This window comes from Lepidochelys kempii, chromosome 10 (genome assembly GCF_965140265.1).
Source record: "Lepidochelys kempii isolate rLepKem1 chromosome 10, rLepKem1.hap2, whole genome shotgun sequence".
NCBI classification, from domain to species: domain Eukaryota; kingdom Metazoa; phylum Chordata; order Testudines; family Cheloniidae; genus Lepidochelys; species Lepidochelys kempii.
The window spans coordinates 62,302,325-62,321,001 of NC_133265.1; the positions used below are offsets into that span (position 1 = coordinate 62,302,325).

Sequence of the window (18,677 nt, forward strand, 5' to 3'; positions counted from 1 at the left end):
CACTTGTGCCAAAGTGCCAAAATTGTTTCACAGAATCTGCTTTTACCTTCAAAACATTGCACAGAGGTATCTTGGCAACCACCTTGGGAAATTTTGGCTCATGGACAGATAGCAGTGGGTATAAAAACATATGAACAATCACACACATTTGTAATGTATACACAAATATTCATCAGATTAGGTGGAGATGGAAATAGCACTTCATAGACTAAAGGAGGAGGAAAAGGCAGGATAGTCCAGTGGTTAGGGTGCTAGTCTGGGATGTGGGAGTTCACGGTTCAATTTCCTATTCCTCCACAGATCTTGTGTGTGACTTTGGGCAGTCAGTGTCTCTGTGCTCAGTTCCCAATTTGCAAAATGTGAGTAATAGGGAAGTGATATCTCATAGGGGTGTTGTGAGCATGAATATATTGAAGACTGCAAGGTGTTCTGATACTATGGTAATAGAGATCATATTAATACATAATCTGGATAGACAGGTATATGCAAGGAGATCTTTATCAAATATTTAAGGCTTCCCTTTAGTATATGTGCAGACATGTTTAGTAGCGGTAAGAAGTAAGAAGAGTAGAAACAGCAGCCTGATCTTTCTACACAACAGAAGCAAGCAGTGACCTAGATGATTAGTGAACTAGAGGACAATGGCCACTTTTGAGAGCTCTGGCTGCTTATTGGGAGAAACAGGGCCATCTCCCCAAAGTTCAGTATCCTGGGGTTAACATGGAGGTAGTGGATTCTGCCATTTCCTGTTCTGTTTCACCAGTAATGGACTCCTCCTTTGGCTCAGCTACTGGTACAGCTGTTGCAAGCTCATCCTCCTTCCACAGACTCTGGAGATGCAGAAAGCTCTCAAATGGAGGTGGCGTCTCCCTCTTAACCAGAATTTGGAGGAGTTAGAATGTGCAGAGGGCATTATTGTTATGGTGTGGCAGCTGACAAGCCAACCTGTTCAGAATAGTGTCCCCAAACCATGACTGATTTTTATAACCTGCACACCATATGACCACAACAGGGAATAAATTGCAATCCATAGTATTAACGTAGTCAAACTACATATCGGAGCACACAGCAAACTGATCTCATCAGAATAAAGATGGTAGACCAGCCTCAACGTGGAAAAATTACATATGAATGTCGTGACTGCAGAATCTTGGAGAGTTCAGAATGTGGAAATATACCTGGCTTATGGACTGGGGAGACCCCATCATCTTACACAATCTTTTGTCCCCACATGGTTCCCTCTATCCTGCCGGCTCTGTGCAAGATACTTTTCTGACAACTTCCCAATGTTCCAACCTACTGTCATCTTCTTGTGGAGAAGGACTGATGACCATCTCCCAATATCTCTTTGGTGGATGGACCACTCTCCCCTGCAGAGTGTTTGGGGGGGCCAGGTAAAGCAGCTCTTCACACTTGTGCGCACACAGAGGCTCTGCCCATTCATGGACCAGGACTCCATTGTGCTGGGTGCTTTACACACAGAACAGAACGATGATGGAGTTATATGAATTTGCAGCATCTCACTGGAGTAATTTAGTTTAGGGTTGTACTCCTAAAATAAGAATTAAAAAGGAAAATGTCCTTTCCTGCTGAAGGTAAGTGTATTTGTGAATTATGAAGGACGTGTAGGCCCCCCCCCCCACTGGGACTGTGCTTGCTGACTGTGTCTTCAGGATGCAGCTATGATATGTCATAATTGACATCTAGTCTTTTGTCCTGCTTGTTTGGACTAATGATTGTCTGCAGGCAGTGAAGGGGTTAAATGTGGTTATAATTGGAGCCTGGAGTTCATATGAGCTATCCTGCTGATTTCTGTGCAATAAGCTTTAGCAGCCTGTTGCAGCAGTGACCTCAACCAACTAATCCCTGGGGAAATCAGTTTCATTTTGCTGGGTCATCTTTGTGCCCCTCCAGAGTGCAATCTGTCATGATTTTGGAGCTGGTGCTGACCACAGTTTTCTCCATTTGTATGTGTTCAGTATGTCCAGAAAAACTACAATTAATCAATTATAGTTTCACCTCTTGGCATTTTTACATTCTAGAGCTACACTTCCGGGACCCAATTAAAATTGTAAGCTATGTGAATTGCTGTTAATATGTCTTGTTTGTTTAGAAACTGTACATGCTGTTTTCAAGGTTGTTCCTTAAAGCTTTTACCAAGTCGCTGTTGTGCAGAGTCACGGAAGGTTGACAGACTTAAGGAGCTTCAGTCTTTTGTATGGAAAAGAGCATAGCTGAATTCTCAGTAAGTCTGTTTCTGGAGCACAAAATCTGGAGTGATGAGTTAATAATACCTAGGTCTTACATAGTGGTTTTAATCTGTAGATTGCACACATTTTACAAAGGAGGTTAGCATTATTATCCCCATATTACAGAGGGGGAAACCAAGGCACGAGAAGGAGAAGTGACTTGCCCAAGGTCACCCAACAGGGGTTTGGTGTCCTAAGCAAAGACATGGTGTAATATTTAACACAAACAAAGGGTTTTATGTCTGGCAAGCATTTTACAGACATTCTCTAGGTCAGTGGTCTCCAAACCTTTTGGATCGCGCACCTCCAGGGCCAGCTCTAGGGAAGCACAAAAAAAAAAGAAGAGCTACCGCTGGGTGCAGCCAAAGATGGAGCGGGGCTAGCCGAGCGGCCGCTGGCGTGCCACCGAAGACTCAAAGGTCCGGGAGCACTGCTGCCACTGTGCCAGCAGTGCTCCTCCTTCCGCGCACCCCCGGGACGGTCTTGTGCACCCCCTGGGGTGCGTGCACCCCACTTTGGAGACCACTGCTCTAGATAATCCCAACACATCCCTCTGAAGTTGGCCAGTATAATAATGGCCATTTTTTACAGTAGTGAAACTGAGGCATATTTTGTCTTACTTGCATCTCATGCTTATTAAGCATGAAGTACAGCAGAACCTCAGAGTTACAAACACCTCAGGAATGGAGGTTGTTCGTAACTGAAATGTTCCTGTTCTGAACAAAATGTTATAGTTCTTTCAAAAGTTTACAACTGAACATTTACTTAATACAGCTTTGAAGCTTTACTATGCAGAAGAAAAATGCTGCTTTTAACCATCTTAATTTAAATGAAACAGGCACAGAAACAGTTTCCTGACCTTGTCAAATCTTTTTTTAACTTTCCTTTTTTTTAAAGTAGTTTATATTTAATACTGTACTGTACGGTATTTGCTTTTTTTGTTTGTTTGTTATTGTTGTCTCTGCTGCCTGATTGTGTACTTCCAGTTCCAGCTGGGGTTGACCAGTCAGTTCATAACTGTGGTGTTCGTAACTCTGAGGTTCTATTATAGTTAGGGGGAAAATTGTCTTCTGGCTGGTAATACAGGACCTGTTGTCATGACTCAGGGTAACAGGACTTGTTCTCATGACTCAGGGTAAAGTAAAACGCATGTCAGCAGTGGGGAGAACCTGATGCATTGCTTCTGTGAAGGGAAGAGTACTTCAGGTCAGGGCATGCTGGAGCTGGATAGTCAAGATGGTATTCAGGGCAGAGAGAGAACAGTCAAGAATAGACCAGGCTGTGGAAATGCAGCATGTTAACTCTGTAACAGGAGTAGTGGCACAAGTTTTGTGATATGTAAAGGCATACATGGTGGTTTGCACTAATATGTAATTTCTTTATTCATAATGTTGTTCATACAAAAATGCCAATGAATGCTTCAAAGCAACATAGACTCTACTAATAATACTTAGAGCTTACATAGCATGTACACCTTCAAAGTGTCTTACAAACATTTAGCTAATTAATCCTCACAACAGCCCTTTCAGGGTTGAAAGAATAATTATCCACATTACACCACACCCTTCTGTACATGCAAATACAAGTGAATTATTCATCACTGCAGAGATGTGGATAGAATTCAAAGATGTGGCTCAGAAGCGAAGGAGGTGATTATGGTCAAGTTTGGGGGAGAATGACTGTCAGAAAACTAAGAGACATAAGGAGTAAGAATATGTTTGTTAGAGTGGGATAGGAGTCTTGGGCTATGGATAAGAGGTGAGTTTTGAAATAGTATTTGTGGGGGAATCAGCTAGCTACAGGGGAGGTTTTTGCAGATGATGGTGGCAGCCCCGGGGAAGGACCTGGCCACTTTCCTCAAGAGGCAAGATGAGGGGGCAGTAAGTAAGTCTGCTCTTTGAGGAATATATTTGGTGAATTGGAAAATAAGGAGAGATGAGGCCAAAGAGATGGGGAATATTTTGGCATTAAGGAGACTAGGGAGCCAAATCCAGAAAGCCAGAGGATAATGAACTAACTTAGTGATTGAAGAGAATTGTTATCAAAATACTATGTTCACAAGATTAACAAAGGGCATAATCTTGTTCCCCATACCCAATGTGATAAGTCACTGGAATGCTGAACGAATTTAGAAAAGGAACATTTTAATCTGGTACTGTTTTCGTTAGGTCTAAGAGCTTTAGAAAATTGCTCTTTTTTAAAGAAACGGTTACATTACTTCTACTTGAAAAGCAATTTCTGGCTTGCATAGTTGCCAATTTTTAAAATGGCTTTAACAGGCCTCACACTGCCTGCTGCATAGTATGGGCTCAGTTTCCAAAGACCTTCACAATGGGTGAGCAGCGCTACATGTGTACAGCCTCATTTGCACCTACAAAAATACACAGCGGAGAAAACAAGAAGTTGCATATACAGTTTCCAAAGTGATGCACAAATACAAAATTTTGCAGGTGTAATGGGGCAGACATGGTTTGCACCCCTTGCCGGTTGTGTGTGGCTTTAAAACGTCAATCCTTTATTTATTAATGACACTGCAAAACTAAACTTCCGCTAGTCTTTACATACCGCAATGTATAAGGTAACAGCTTTTTCTTAGCCGTTGGCATGTCCTCCTTTTCTCTATCTAGCACCCACTGAAATCAATGGGAAAGAATCCTTTGGACTTCAGTTGCCCTTGGATTATGCCTATAGTGAGAAGGTGTACAGGCCAACACACTAATCCATGTAGTCTGATGCCTCATTAAGCAGGGTATAAACAACAGGTTTTGTTATTTTGTCATGTATTTTGTTAATTGTTATTATGCATTCTCTCAGTAATACATAGGTGCTCCTTAGCCTCCTAAACATCTTATGCCACGGCATTGTCTTACTCAAGTCCCTGATCACTCTTCCTATTCTTTAGCCTCAATCCTGCATTCTTCTACAACCAGACTTTTCTGTTCAGTGGAAAGTGCCCTGGTCATATGAACATTGTGTAAGATCTCAAGTCCCTGCAGATGAAGTATGTAACCAATTAAAGACTGTTTTACTTTTTAAAACATTTTATTAGAAAATTACTGTAAAACCAAATGTAGATAAATAGAAGGGAGCTAATCCTAAAGTCCTTAATTCAGCATAACTCCTGCTGATTTTAGTGGCAGTTATGCTTCAGTAAGGACGTTAGTATTTAATCCAGGATATTGTTTGCGGGGTTGGGGGGTGGTAACCCCGCAAAATACAAAGATTAAAAAATCCATCTTGTTCTAATTAATGCAGCAAGTCAGATGTGGAGAACTGGTCTCTTTTGAGATACTGCCCATTTTGGGAGCATGGGGGAAGGAGGAAACAAGAAGGTAGAGGTGCCACATTCCTGCAAAGTTAAGGTCTCTCTCCTAGATGCCTTTTTTGGATGTTTTCAGTGCACTCCTCCTGAGGATAACAGTACATTCAACCCAAGCAACACTTTGTTGTCGCCCACTGTAAGTTTAATAAATTGCTTTGTGTGAAGGTCAGAGAAAATTCAATATTATGGAGAATTTTTAATTTGCTATTGATATTAACTACTTGGACAGCTCTGCCACATTGCCGTGGGGAAAAGGACTCAGATTTCCCATGAAAGGAGTTTGAAAGCTTTTACCTGGCTATTTTATTCCAAGAAGAGACCCTAAATTAACACTTTATATGGAAGCAGGAAAGATGTTAATGAAATACTTTTAGGGTTTATGTAGTTATACAGGCATTTGAAGATACCAGAGTTGACTAAGATTTTTTCTTATCAATGAAATCAGTTTTGTGGCTATATTGAGCCTCAGTAAATAACTTCTTGTTTAAAACTCTTTGTCATTTGGAAATCATGATGGGTAGAGTTCATCACAGATGTAAGGCCACTGAAATTAGTAGTGTTACACCAAGGATGCATTTGGCCCTTGATGTTTTGAGAGAGAGAGAGACAAACACACACATAAATTAGCTCAGAAGTATCAGGATCTTCTGAAGAAATATCAAATGGCAAAGAAGCAAATAACTCAGTAGGTATTCCACTCTAACCTCCAATTTGTGTGTGTATATGTGTTAATCATGTTTTTTGAGGGAGAAGAGGGTAGTTATAAATATTCTCCTTTTGCCTCCTCACTTCTTCAGCAAAACTTCAGTGACTAGCTATATTTTAACATCCATTTTAGCATTTTCACTAAGTTTGCAAGTTATTTAAGAAAATTATTTTAACAATTAATGGAATTATTATTATAATACTTAGTACTTACACAGTGCTTTTCATTTTCAAGTCACTGTTCAAACCTGATTTCCTTGCTCTCATCAACCAGGGACCTACATGGTTGATGCTCCTAAATTCAACACGAGCAGAGCTTTTTAGAGCAACCCCATGGGACATAACTGATCTTCAAAAAAAGAAAAGGAGTACTTGTGGCACCTTAGAGACTAACAAATTTATTTGAGCATAAGCTTTCGTGAGCTACAGCTCACTTCATCGGATGCATGTAGCTCATGAAAGTTTATGCTCAAATAAATTGGTTAGTAAGGTGCCACAAGTACTCCTTTTCTTTTTGCGAATACAGACTAACACGGCTGCTACTCTGAAAACTGATCTTCAGTTACTCAGCTTGATAAGGCACTTTGTAAGTATGTATAAGAGAAAAAGAAGATATCTAAGCATTCATGACTATAGGTGCCCAATGCTATAAACAGTTTCTTTATTATGGTTATGTGCTGTCATTGAGTATGCTGCTTGCATTAACTGGGGATGTTGACAGATTGATTCCAGAAAATACGACAGCTTCTTTTAGCACTATGTCGTACCATGGTACTAGCAGGATAAAGGCAGACGTCTGATTGGTCACATCCACACATCGGGCAGGTGCACATATTACGTGCATGTATTTGTGCATGCGCAGTTTTGAAATCTGTGCCTGTGTTTTAACAATGTAAGAGGTGAGCAAATGTCTCTGATTTAAATGGTGTTAACGTTTCTGTGCATTAAATCATATGGATATAATTGGACCTGTGACTGACAGAGCAAGACTTGAAATGTGCTAGAGTTCCAAAACTGACACTAATTTGACTTTTTGTCATTTAAAAAAAATTATCAAAATGTGCTGGCATAAGTTATTTTCTTGGGTTGGTTTACCCGCTGCTATAATTCAATTGTAGGCTGACACATCACTGGGGAATCAAACAGGTTCCTTCTTCTGCCCGTCATAGGCATGACTCTCACTGACGTTAATGGGAATTATTTGTATGTGTTTAAAGGAGAATCTAACCCAAAGTTTTCCTCTGAGTCATAGGCTGTCTCCCTTGTGAACTTGCATCAGGCTAGCTTTCAAGAGTTCTTTGATAAATTAAAACTCACTGTTAAAATGTCCAAAGCAGTTTCAGGTTAGTAAGCATTTCTCTACCACAGATTTGCAGGAGAGAATCTGCAGTAAGAGGAAGAGGTGAAACTAATTGATTAACTAAAAGCTACTTATGGGCCTGGTCTTGTACTGAAGGCATTGGGAGTTTGGAGTGTTCAAGGACTGCAGATTCAGACCCTCCAACAACTATTTACTCTCTGTTTGTTTAAGAACTAGAAGCCTGTTCCATCCTGTTGGTGCCCTTACCAGTGATGTAAGCACCATAAAATATGAAAACAAGAAGCCAACGGTGACCCCTTCAAAATATGGTGGAAGACTCATTAAACCTTTCAGCACAGGAGATGGGAGAAGAAAATAATCCCTTAAGTATTACTCTTCAAACAGCTTCAAAAGCCTCCGTAAATTAAAAATGTGCAATTAATAAAAACCAAAAGATCCTTCTCCAAAAGCCTCCATTAAAAAAGAGCCCTCCAGATCAAAAGACTCGGGCTGTTTTGGATCAAAGGGGAAGCAAGTTCCTAAGCTCGCCTCATTTAATGTGCCCTGCTAGCTATCCTCTCTCCTTTCATCCTGAGAGAGCTTCCCCTGAAGCCCCTCTGCTAATCTCAGCTGTTATAGTATGGCATGAGGAGAGAGGAGGTCTTTCAAGTAGTCAAGGCCTAGGCCAGCTGTAGGTTTATAAGTGATATCAAAATCTCAAATTCTATTCTACCTACGTATTTTTTTCAAGAACGTAATAACTATTTCATTTATTTTGTTGTTCGTGTTACGGCTATGAACCTTAAGGACAGGATGAAGTGATGTAGCCTAGCCATTCAGCCATGGAAAAAACAAACTGTGCTTTGTTGATCACATGGATAAAAACTGTGCTTTGTTGAAATGGATAAAAAAAGACAGCTCTGTGCTTCTCTAGGTCCCACTGAAATAACCACTGACAAGTAGCTATTTAGCATTTGATTGCAGCTAGTTCAAAAATTTGGGCCCCAGGAGGACTTTCTTTTGGTATGTATTTAGCAGACAGGAAGTATATATTCATTGGGCCACTTTAGTGCCATTTTATTCCATACATCTTGACTATCCTAAAACATTCAAACTGTTTGTTTTGGAAATGTTGGTTTCCATACTATCAAGCATCTACTTCTTAATTTGAAAATTCGTTCAGTTTGGGAGCCAGAGCCAGGAGATTTTGTGGTCTACAGGAATAAAAAGGGGGTTGGAAGTCAAGAACTCTGCAGCTGTAATTTCATTGTTGCCTGTGGTTTGCTGTGTGGTCTGAGTTTTTCCATTTGTAAAATAGGATTGTTAACACCTACCTTCCAGGATGGTAGTGAGGATTAACTAGTTAATATTTGTAATATTTGTAGAGAAGGGTGCACATAAATTGTGTGTGCTATTACAGTTGTGCATGCAAATAGTCCAAGTGAGCATCTGCATGCACAGTTTCCATGATTCTGGCCAAGACACGTTAATTGTTCACAGCATTTTCTGAAAGGGTCATAAACTATGAAATAAACTCTAAATATTTTTATTCCTAGCCTGGTTTGTCTTTGCATTGGGCATTCAGGATCTGTGGGCTCTCAGGTTTTGTTTTTGAATATCCGCTCTAGACATTTTGAATCAGTAAAATAAAAGGCATAAAATAATACTCACCAGCAAACCTCAAAATACCTCACAGCAAATCTAGAATGTGAATTTGTTAAACTCTTGTGTTTCTCTGTCTCTCTCTCTCTCTCTCTCTCTGTGTCTGTGTGTGTGTGTTTAAATGTCTGATAGCAGTGCTGGCAACTGGGACTGGGAGGGGGTATATTATTTATACATATGTCTGAGCATGGAGGTTGCTGTCAGTAATCCTATACTCCTTTCTTTTCCCAGGCTATAGTACTTTCTAAAATTACATCCTTAAAATGCAAAATAGCACAATCTGCCTGTCCCACTGAAGTGTGATACTCTGTTGAACAGAGCTCCATACGGTGATGTATTTCTGTGTCCAAACCAATTAGGCTATAGGTAGCTGCTGCTTTTGCATTGACTTAAAAGGAAGCAGAATTACTTCAATGCTGAGTGCATTTGAAAATCTTACCCTTAGATTTTAGTGAATTTTAGAAACCCAGGTGTAGTAGTAACTACTATTAATAATCTTATTTAAGGGGGGAAAGCCATTAGACTATCCACTCCATCTCCCTGCCAAAGCAGGATTGTTTCCTACAAGCCACTTTCTCATCTCTTGCCCAGTGCAATTTCATTTGTATATTACAAAAATATTTTCTCCATATATTACATTTTAAGCCATACTGTAGCACTCCTGTTTTGCTGTTGGGCTTCAGGTAAGCAGAAAAGTTCTTTAGCATCAGATTGTGCAGTGGTTTTGTAAAGCTGATAAATGTATATTGGGAAGTATGTTGTGAACTCAAGCTTCCAGGGACAAAGGGAGAGTGCTGATCTACTTCTCCGTTTGGCACTCTGATAATAAGATTCCTCATAAATGTTGCTTGTCATCATTGTTGTGGAGGTATCCTGAATTCTATTCAGTTCTGTTCACAGTGTCTGACCTCTGTCATACAATAAATAGAGACTTGTGCTGTTTAATTAGAAGCTTTGTAAAATTGTTATTAAAATTTACCAGTCCAGGCACAAAGTCTGCTTGTCCATCCTTTTACCCAGATTACTGACGATGAAAAATTAATGAAACTAATGACTTATTTTGAACTAAGCCCGATTTGGCCATGATTATCCTTCCCATCTTCCTCCTTATTTTAAAGCAATGTGAGTTGCTACTGCGGAGAGATAAAGAGGCATATAATTTTTCTGTAAACATTTTAATGTTTGGCTGAAATAGTTCTTGTAAATGGTGCCTGTCAAGGACTTTAAAACCATTTGAGCCATATTTAGATCTATTCTGGATGATGTAACAAATCCCTGTCCTGAGGATAAAACTGCTAGGGTGGGAGGAAGAAAAAAGAGGTGGAACACTCAGAGCTGATTTGTGCATCAGTTTAGAGTCTGAAATCCAGGAGACAATTTAAAATGTGATGATAATAATAATCGTGGGCAGGTTTAATGGCGCCTATTTGTATTTTTTCTTAAAAGGGAAAATTCTCTATTCTCCACATGCTGCGGCACTAAGGAACCTGTTCCTCTTCAGAGCTAACAGTGGAGCATAACTGAGACTTCTTTTGATCTCTCAGATGTCTCTAGGCATCTGAAGAAGTGGGGCTTTTCCCCACGAGAGCTCATGCCCAAATAAATCTGTTAGTCTTTACGGTGCCACCGGACTTCTCATTGTTTTTGTAGATGTTAACATTGTTGTTCCAGATTTCCAGTAATGTTTTAGACCTTTGCCACTGTTGCGTCATTAACGTCCAGAAAAGACCATGATATCGTAATTAAATAATCATTTGTAAGGTGCTCTTTAAATGATATCTTCATATGAAACGCTATATTTCAGCACTTTTCGGTATATAATTAGTCTATAGGTATACACGCCTTGTAGTAAGAGAAGCAGATTGAGCTGAAACAAGCTTCTCATGTCAGTTTGTGCTAGCCCTGGGAAACATAAGGAACAGAATGAGACATTTTTATTATGGTGTTCCGTTCCTGGAACTAGAGTTAATGACTTCTGTTATAAATCCATATTATCTGAGATTATAGTTTTGCAAGTGTGTGTGTGTATGTATGTATAATATAGATAGATCTGGTGCCAAGGCTTGACATGTGGGCACCTAATCCAAATCCTGAGAGTTAAAGTTCGTAAAAGATTTATATGTAATAGTTTCAACGTGTCTTTCTTGGGGCGGTAAGTGAACTTAGTCCTGAAGAAAGGTGCTAGGTTGGCAGGTGGAACTGAAGTCCTCTGTTTATCCAGACAATTTGTCCAGCACAGGCAGTAGCAGTTTGAGCTTCCCTGATGTCCTGCCAATCTTCCTGAATCCTGCCCTCCCTCTTTCATCAAGGGGTAACAAGGTAGCTGAGTCTTGACAGATGTTCAGTCTTTGGCCTCTCTCTGACTGTCATCCAGGCTGCTAATTAAGATGGGCATGGTATAGGTACAGCTAGTGGTGGTTTTTGATGGGAGCTCTTGTCTCTAGGAACCAGACTGAAATTTCTTGTATGTCACTCAGCAACCTGCAGATGATAATGACTCTTGATCACTATCACAGAGAAATGAAAGGCTTGTTATCTCATTGCACATCTCCTGAGTTCTCCGGCTGCTGAGGTTGCACCATAAGTTTCATGTTCTAAGAACAGTGAGACATTGTTCTTTCCATACTGTGGAGTGCCGGAGGAATAAAAGGCTACAAGCTGTGCTGCATTTTGGCCCATTTTGACAGAATGTAGGGATTGTCTATGTGAGAGAGAGCCCAGACCATTGTATTTTGGGTTGGGCCACTTGCAAGTCTTTCAAGAACTACAGCCTTCTTTCTACTTTTCCTTTTTCATCCTCAGTAATTAGTTCATCTCATACCATGCCCTGATAAGCAGAGATACAGTCTCTTCCTCCTATGTATACAGCCACTGGTTACGCCTCTGTTTCTGATGGGGGAATGAGGAAAAGAGTAAGTGTCTTTCTCCCTCCTTCTCCTGATGCAAACTCTTGATTTTTTGCCACAGGAAGCCCCATAATGCTGCCTCCCTTATTCACCCAGACTGGAGTGGGTGCACTAGATTTTTTGTTCCTTAGAATGGAAGCAACCTAACAGGTTGGTGGCTGCTAAGCGGGTAGGAATAACTAGTCAAACCACATTTCCCTGGCATCTTCTTTGGGGAAATTGCCTTCTGCACTGAAGGAGGATTTTTGAGGATGGGCAACTCTAGCCAGGAGAGAGGCTCTTTTTCATTGGATTTGGACAGGTGCAACATCTCAAGCAATAGGCCTGCACTACCTATTATCAGATGTTAAGGTGAGTAGTTACACTTTGCCGTGACTTTTCCCTCTGAGCCTGTCAGCTTAATATGACAACGTTGCTGTATTCATTCATGCTTAACACTTTGATAAGCCAGATGCTAAGAACGAACACACACACACACAAAGGTTTGTTTTTACCTTGTTAACCTTTTCTTATTTATTTAAATAATTGTTGCTTTAGTTTTGGCTTCTTTTTGCCAGGATGTGGCCAACCTGCTTTATCACTAACTGTATTCAATATAAATCAGGCCTCGTCTCTCTCAAAGGTGTGATGAAAATAGTCCTTTTAGTATACAACTCTGTGCTGCATGAAATGCACTAGAGCTATGTTCTTATCAGGCGTTTTGGGGATATTTTTGGAGACAGATAAAAGATGGAGAGAAATAGCATGGTCTGTTAATTTAGTATGGTATTCACCATGGTTATTATGGTCTCTGTTTTTTTGTTTGTTTTTTTTTCACTAAAGCCTCACAAGTATAACCTCAGATCTCCTGCATATTGTCAGACTGCTTAAACAAGAATCATTTTGATTGTTTTTTAATTAAACTGATAGATGAAATATTCTTTCATGCCATCTCAGCATGCATTCACTGGTGATTTTGGCAGGCAGCTGGAGGCTGTAAATATTCCATCTGAACACATGCGTGCCTGGTCTTTCATTTAGCATTATTGTACGTCCTGATCTGGGGGATTGAGTTTGGGGACTTGGGAGCAAAGAACTTCTGAATTCTAATTCCAGCTCTGTGAATGACTCTCAATACATTCTTGGGCAAATCATCTATCCTTTCTTTCTCAGTTTTCCCATTTGTAAATTAGAGATAATGCTTACCTAACTTACAGGGATATCTGTCTGAAACCTTATTAGCTATAGTTTGTCCATTACTTTGGAAATATAAAGCTTTGTAGAAGTAATATGTACCTTTTATTGTTACAACACTTTAAAAAAAACTGGCTAGATTGTCGGGCTCAACGGGTAGTGATCAATGGCTCCATGTCTAGTTGGCAGCCGGTATCAAGTGGAGTGCCCCAAGGGTCGGTCCTGGGGCCGGTTTTATTCAATATCTTCATAAATGATCTGGAGGATGGTGTGGATTGCACTCTCAGCAAATTTGCGGATGATACTAAACTGGGAGGAGTGGTAGATACGCTGGAGGGGAGGGATAGGATACAGAAGGACCTAGACCAATTGGAAGATTGGGCCAAAAGGAATCTGATGAGGTTCAATAAGGATAAGTGCAGGGTCCTGCACTTAGGACGGAAGAACCCAATGCACAGCTACAGACTAGGGACCGAATGGCTAGGCAGCAGTTCTACGGTAAAGGACCTAGGGGTGACAGTGGACGAGAAGCTGGATATGAGTCAGCAGTGTGCCCTTGTTGCCAAGAAGGCCAATGGCATTTTGGGATGTATAAGTAGGGGCATAGCGAGCAGATCGAGGGACGTGATCGTTCCCCTCTATTCGACATTGGTGAGGCCTCATCTGGAGTACTGTGTCCAGTTTTGGGCCCCACACTTCAAGAAGGATGTGGATAAATTGGAGAGAGTCCAGCGAAGGGCAACAAAAATGATTAGGGGACTGGAACACATGAGTTATGAGGAGAGGCTGAGGGAGCTGGGATTGTTTAGCCTGCAGAAGAGAAGAATGAGGGGGGATTTGATAGCTGCTTTCAACTACCTGAAAGGGGGTTCCAAAGAGGATGGCTCTAGACTGTTCTCAATGGTAGCAGATGACAGAACGAGGAGTAATGGTCTCAAGTTGCAGTGGGGGAGGTTTAGATTGGATATTAGGAAAAACTTTTTCACTAAGAGGGTGGTGAAACACTGGAATGCGTTACCTAGGGAGGTGGTAGAATCTCCTTCCTTAGAGGTTTTTAAGGTCAGGCTTGACAAAGCCCTGGCTGGGATGATTTAACTGGGAATTGGTCCTGCTTTGAGCGGGGGTTGGACTAGATGACCTTCTGGGGTCCCTTCCAACCCTGATATTCTATGATTCTATGAAAAGGTTTTGATCTTTTTAAACAGTGGTTTTCACAGGCAAAGCTACGTGTTTGTTAGATGTGGAGCTTCTCAAACCAGAGGCTATGGGCAAGGTTCGCTTTGGAAGGGAGAAAAATTAGTAACAGATGGAGATTTAAAAAAAAAAAGAAATTGCCTTACAACAAAGGGAACCTTTTAGCTCTGGAGCTGCTGTTAAATAATCAAGCAAGACTGTTCAAAACACTAATGTCTAGAACAAATGCAGGGAATAGGATTACAGGAAGAATTGTCTTATGGTTGCATAAGAAGAACAGGAGTTAGGAGACCGTCCTTTTGTTTCTGAATATGCTACTCACTTCCCTATCTGTGAAATGGGGACAGTAATCATTACCTAGCTTTGGTAAAGCACTTTGGGAATCTCAGAAAGAAGGTGCCACAATGTGTTATTGAGATAAACAGGATGAAGATCAAGTTAATTTACAGGGTCAAGTACTTTGAAGGAAATCTAATGTCAGAGTAGACTGAAATGGCCGTGTTGATTCTGAATTCCCATCCTGGCCAAGCACCAGTTAGCCCAACAAGAAGCTAGATCATCAACAACCTTGTTTTAACCATGTGTATGCACATTATAGGTACTGTTACCATATATGGTGAAAGGGTTGTTGCCAAGTTGGATACACAAAACATAGGTCTACTTTAGCAAACTGCTGGTAATTACCATGTTTTTGTGTTTCAGAGATGAACGGAATCAGTCAATCATTGTAAGTGGGGAATCTGGAGCAGGAAAGACAGTCTCTGCTAAGTATGCCATGAGATACTTTGCCACTGTAAGTGGTTCTGCCAGTGAAGCGAATGTTGAAGAGAAAGTACTGGCTTCCAATCCTATCATGGAGGTAAGGGAGCGGATGCACTATCTTATCCTATATGCTTACTTTCTGCTGCTACTATTGGTAGCTGCTACTATTGGTAGCTACTACAAACAGTGAACAGAAATTCAAGTGATTTTTTTAAGGCATTCAAACATAGGAGTGAAGATAAAATGTATAAGGATTGCCATAATATCATTTCTTCTCTCTCTTTCCCAGAAAGGGCTCTAAATTGAGATGTCTTTTTGTGCACTGTTCAGGAGGAGGTGGGGAGGAGAGAGGATGTGACAAATTCAGTACAGCAAAGTAGCTATATAACACTGATTTTTCAGACTACTAACCAAATGAATGTGGAGGAGAAAGTGGGGGGATACGTGAAATCCACAGAAGGTTTAACACCCATATTTTTTTTCCATAGAATCTTTAAATGATGCCCTTCCAGCGTAATAGTGTTATATTCTACTCCATTTTGCTTTACTGGGAAAAGATTTGGTGTATAGCGGAAAAGTTCAGTTTTATAGGATATAACTCTTGTTGGGAAGACAGAGTGAAAAATTCTATCTATACCTGCATGAAACACTGATTCTTGAGATGATAAAATATAATAGAAAAAAATCACTTTGCAATACTTAGATCTTGTTATAATGTTGAGGATAATCCCCTTCCCTGAACCAGTGCCCCACTAACTAACTATGCTGGACTTCAACCCCATGTTCTTTTGGTACAGAGGCAAGACAGCTGACAATATATTGTGAGACAAACATATAATTTCCCTTTTGCTGCAGGATAACTGTTCTACAGACAGATGTGAGGACAACTTGAAAAACAAGATCTTATGATTTAGCAGAAACAGTTCTTAATGATCATCCTCTCTGTGTTCCCATTTAGCTATATTTCTTATTTTGCCAGCAAAATGGTCCTGTAGTTTCAAATTATAGCTGAAGTATTGGTCAGTAAAGGAACTCCAATGAAACATGGGGAAAAAAAACAAATATCAGGGGAATTCCTTAAGAGAAATAACTGCAGAAAACGTGTACGTGCTCTGTATGCCTTAAGAAAGTGGAACTCCATGCTTAGAGCAATTGATGACTCAGTGGATACTTAGTATTCATGTGGTATAGAGTGAAGATGTTGAAGTAGTATGTGTTTTTCAAGCAAATATGATTCCTCATAGGCTCACGGCTAAAATATGTGAAATTACAGAAAAATCACTAACTCTGATGCAAATGATGCCACCTTTTTTTTTCTTTTTCCAGTATTTTTTTAAAATAAACTCTTTTTATTCCTTCTTTCCTCCTTGCTCAAGCACTTCTTGACTCCCCAAAAGCACAGATGGTGCTATAACTGCCCTAGCACAGCTGTGGCACATGTGGTTTTGATGTATTCTCTCGTAAGGTAATTCTGCCTGGTTTGCAGTGCTGTGTGGCATTTCAAAGCAAAGTCTTGTGTCTTAATACCCCTGGGGATACCAAATGCACTCTGTTCCCATTGATTGCTGTTCTTATAATGACTTAAAGAACACAGATTTGCTCTGGGAGTTTTATAATCTGCCTTGATTGAGTCACGCACTGAGGTAGAAATGGAAATGCATTTTGAAATAGAACAGGAAAGAATTAGCTCATAGAGAATGAGAATAATTTTAACCAGTTTCATGCCTCTGGTGCATGTGTGTGTTTGTACCATATTGACAGCCTTACTTCAAAGGGTTGAACTATAGGCTAACACAATCCAGGCTCTAACCAACAATGTTTAGGGGTTTCATAAATCTAGGAGAGTAGTGCATGTGGAAAGGGAGCCAACCATGAAGTGGAGTAAGAAATGGCAGCGGAGGTGAGAGACCTCTTGTGGTTTTCACTGTGTACAAGCATTCTGTTTGCACAATTTAGATTGAAATATGAAGAAATTACTAATGGGTCACCTGAGGTATTTCGCTATTTTACTTGGGCTAAAAACTTAAACCAAGCAATCCTCCTCCAAAAAAAAAAAAATATATCAAACTGACCACTAATTAAGTGTGTGATTTAATTTCCAAAGCAATGAAATTTAAAGTGAAGACTAAAATGTGACTCTCCATCTTTAATTATTGTATATACAAATAAAAATTACAGTGCTTTGTTTTTGACTTTCTAATCTGTAAAGGATAGAGTCAAACCTGTGCAGACTGAAATTTGACTTTTAAAACTATTACAGTTGGGTGGAGGATGTCCTCTAGACTCCAGGCAACTTCTGAGTTTTTAAATCTATTATGCCATTGCTGGGAATGTAGTTTGGATTTTTTTTTTTTTTAATCTGCAGTTGCATTTAAGTAGGATACAGAGTAGCAAAAACAGCATTTTGAATTCTGCGGTTGCAGAACTGGCAAAAAAATTAATTCCTAATTGTATGGTTAATTTGAAACAGGAAAGAAGTCAGCAGTTGCCAAATGAAAAGGTAGTGAATGGGAACAGGAATGCTATTTTATTTTCGTGCTTCTAAACTGGCATTCTAAGCAACAGAGCTTTGGCAACTATAATTATTTATGACAAAATACTTCTGACACTGTCCTTTTTTGCTTTTATTTACTAAGTTCTCCATAATGACAGCTGATCAATTAAATAATGTGCATTGCTAGTGACCTTTTAAATGCTTATTATTTTGTAATCAATAACTATAATCCTATGTAAATATGTAATTATTGACTTTTTAAAATATGTACTATTTATATAACCTGACACAGTTCTGGAAGAGCTATTATCATTCATTTACGATATAAGTAAAAGGTATGGTTGGACAATTTCTAAAACTGACTCTGGTCACTACTATATTTATGGTTCTAATGACTTTTCAAAATTATGTTTTTTTAAAAATGTCTGTTTTTGAAGTACAAATTTTATACATATAAAACCCTAGGGCATTAGAGTACATGAAGGAGGAATTAATTATTTCTGAGGGCTAAGCTGCCACTGCAGAGCAGTAATAGTTTTCTTGATAAAATAATAGTAATACATAATTATTCACAAAGCAGCAACACGTGTTACAATAGGAGCAATTTTTAATCATTTGAATGCTGATAACCTTAAATGTCAATCGCGGCCAGATTTTTAGAATTGTGAAGGTGTGCATTATTTGCTGCTAATATTATTATTTGTATTACTTGTAACCTTTGTGGTAACTGCAAATGCAAATAACCACATAGACTCCATTTGCTCATCTGTGTGTGCTACCGCTATCATTGCGTACTCCTTTCTAGAACTCCTAGCTCCTGGTTACTGTGCAGCACACCTGCTCGTGCTCAGTGAGTTTTGGTCTGTTGCTTGCAGAGTTCAAAACCTAAAACAGTTCAACGGTTGCTATT

The 18,677-nt window shown here is 39.7% G+C and overlaps 1 protein-coding gene across 5 annotated transcripts in view; it reads left to right on the forward strand.

Annotated features, from left to right (window-relative positions):
• MYO5A (myosin VA) overlaps positions 1–18,677 on the forward strand; it is a 218,803-nt gene that overhangs the window by 115,441 nt on the left and 84,685 nt on the right. For 4 of the 5 annotated variants that reach the window (XM_073303845.1, XM_073303846.1, XM_073303843.1 and 1 more), the window contains one exon: positions 15,214–15,370. In XM_073303845.1, coding sequence (XP_073159946.1) covers positions 15,214–15,370 — 157 coding nt within the window. The remainder of the gene's footprint in view (positions 1–15,213; positions 15,371–18,677) is intronic. The other variant, XM_073303848.1, reaches the window with a different exon arrangement.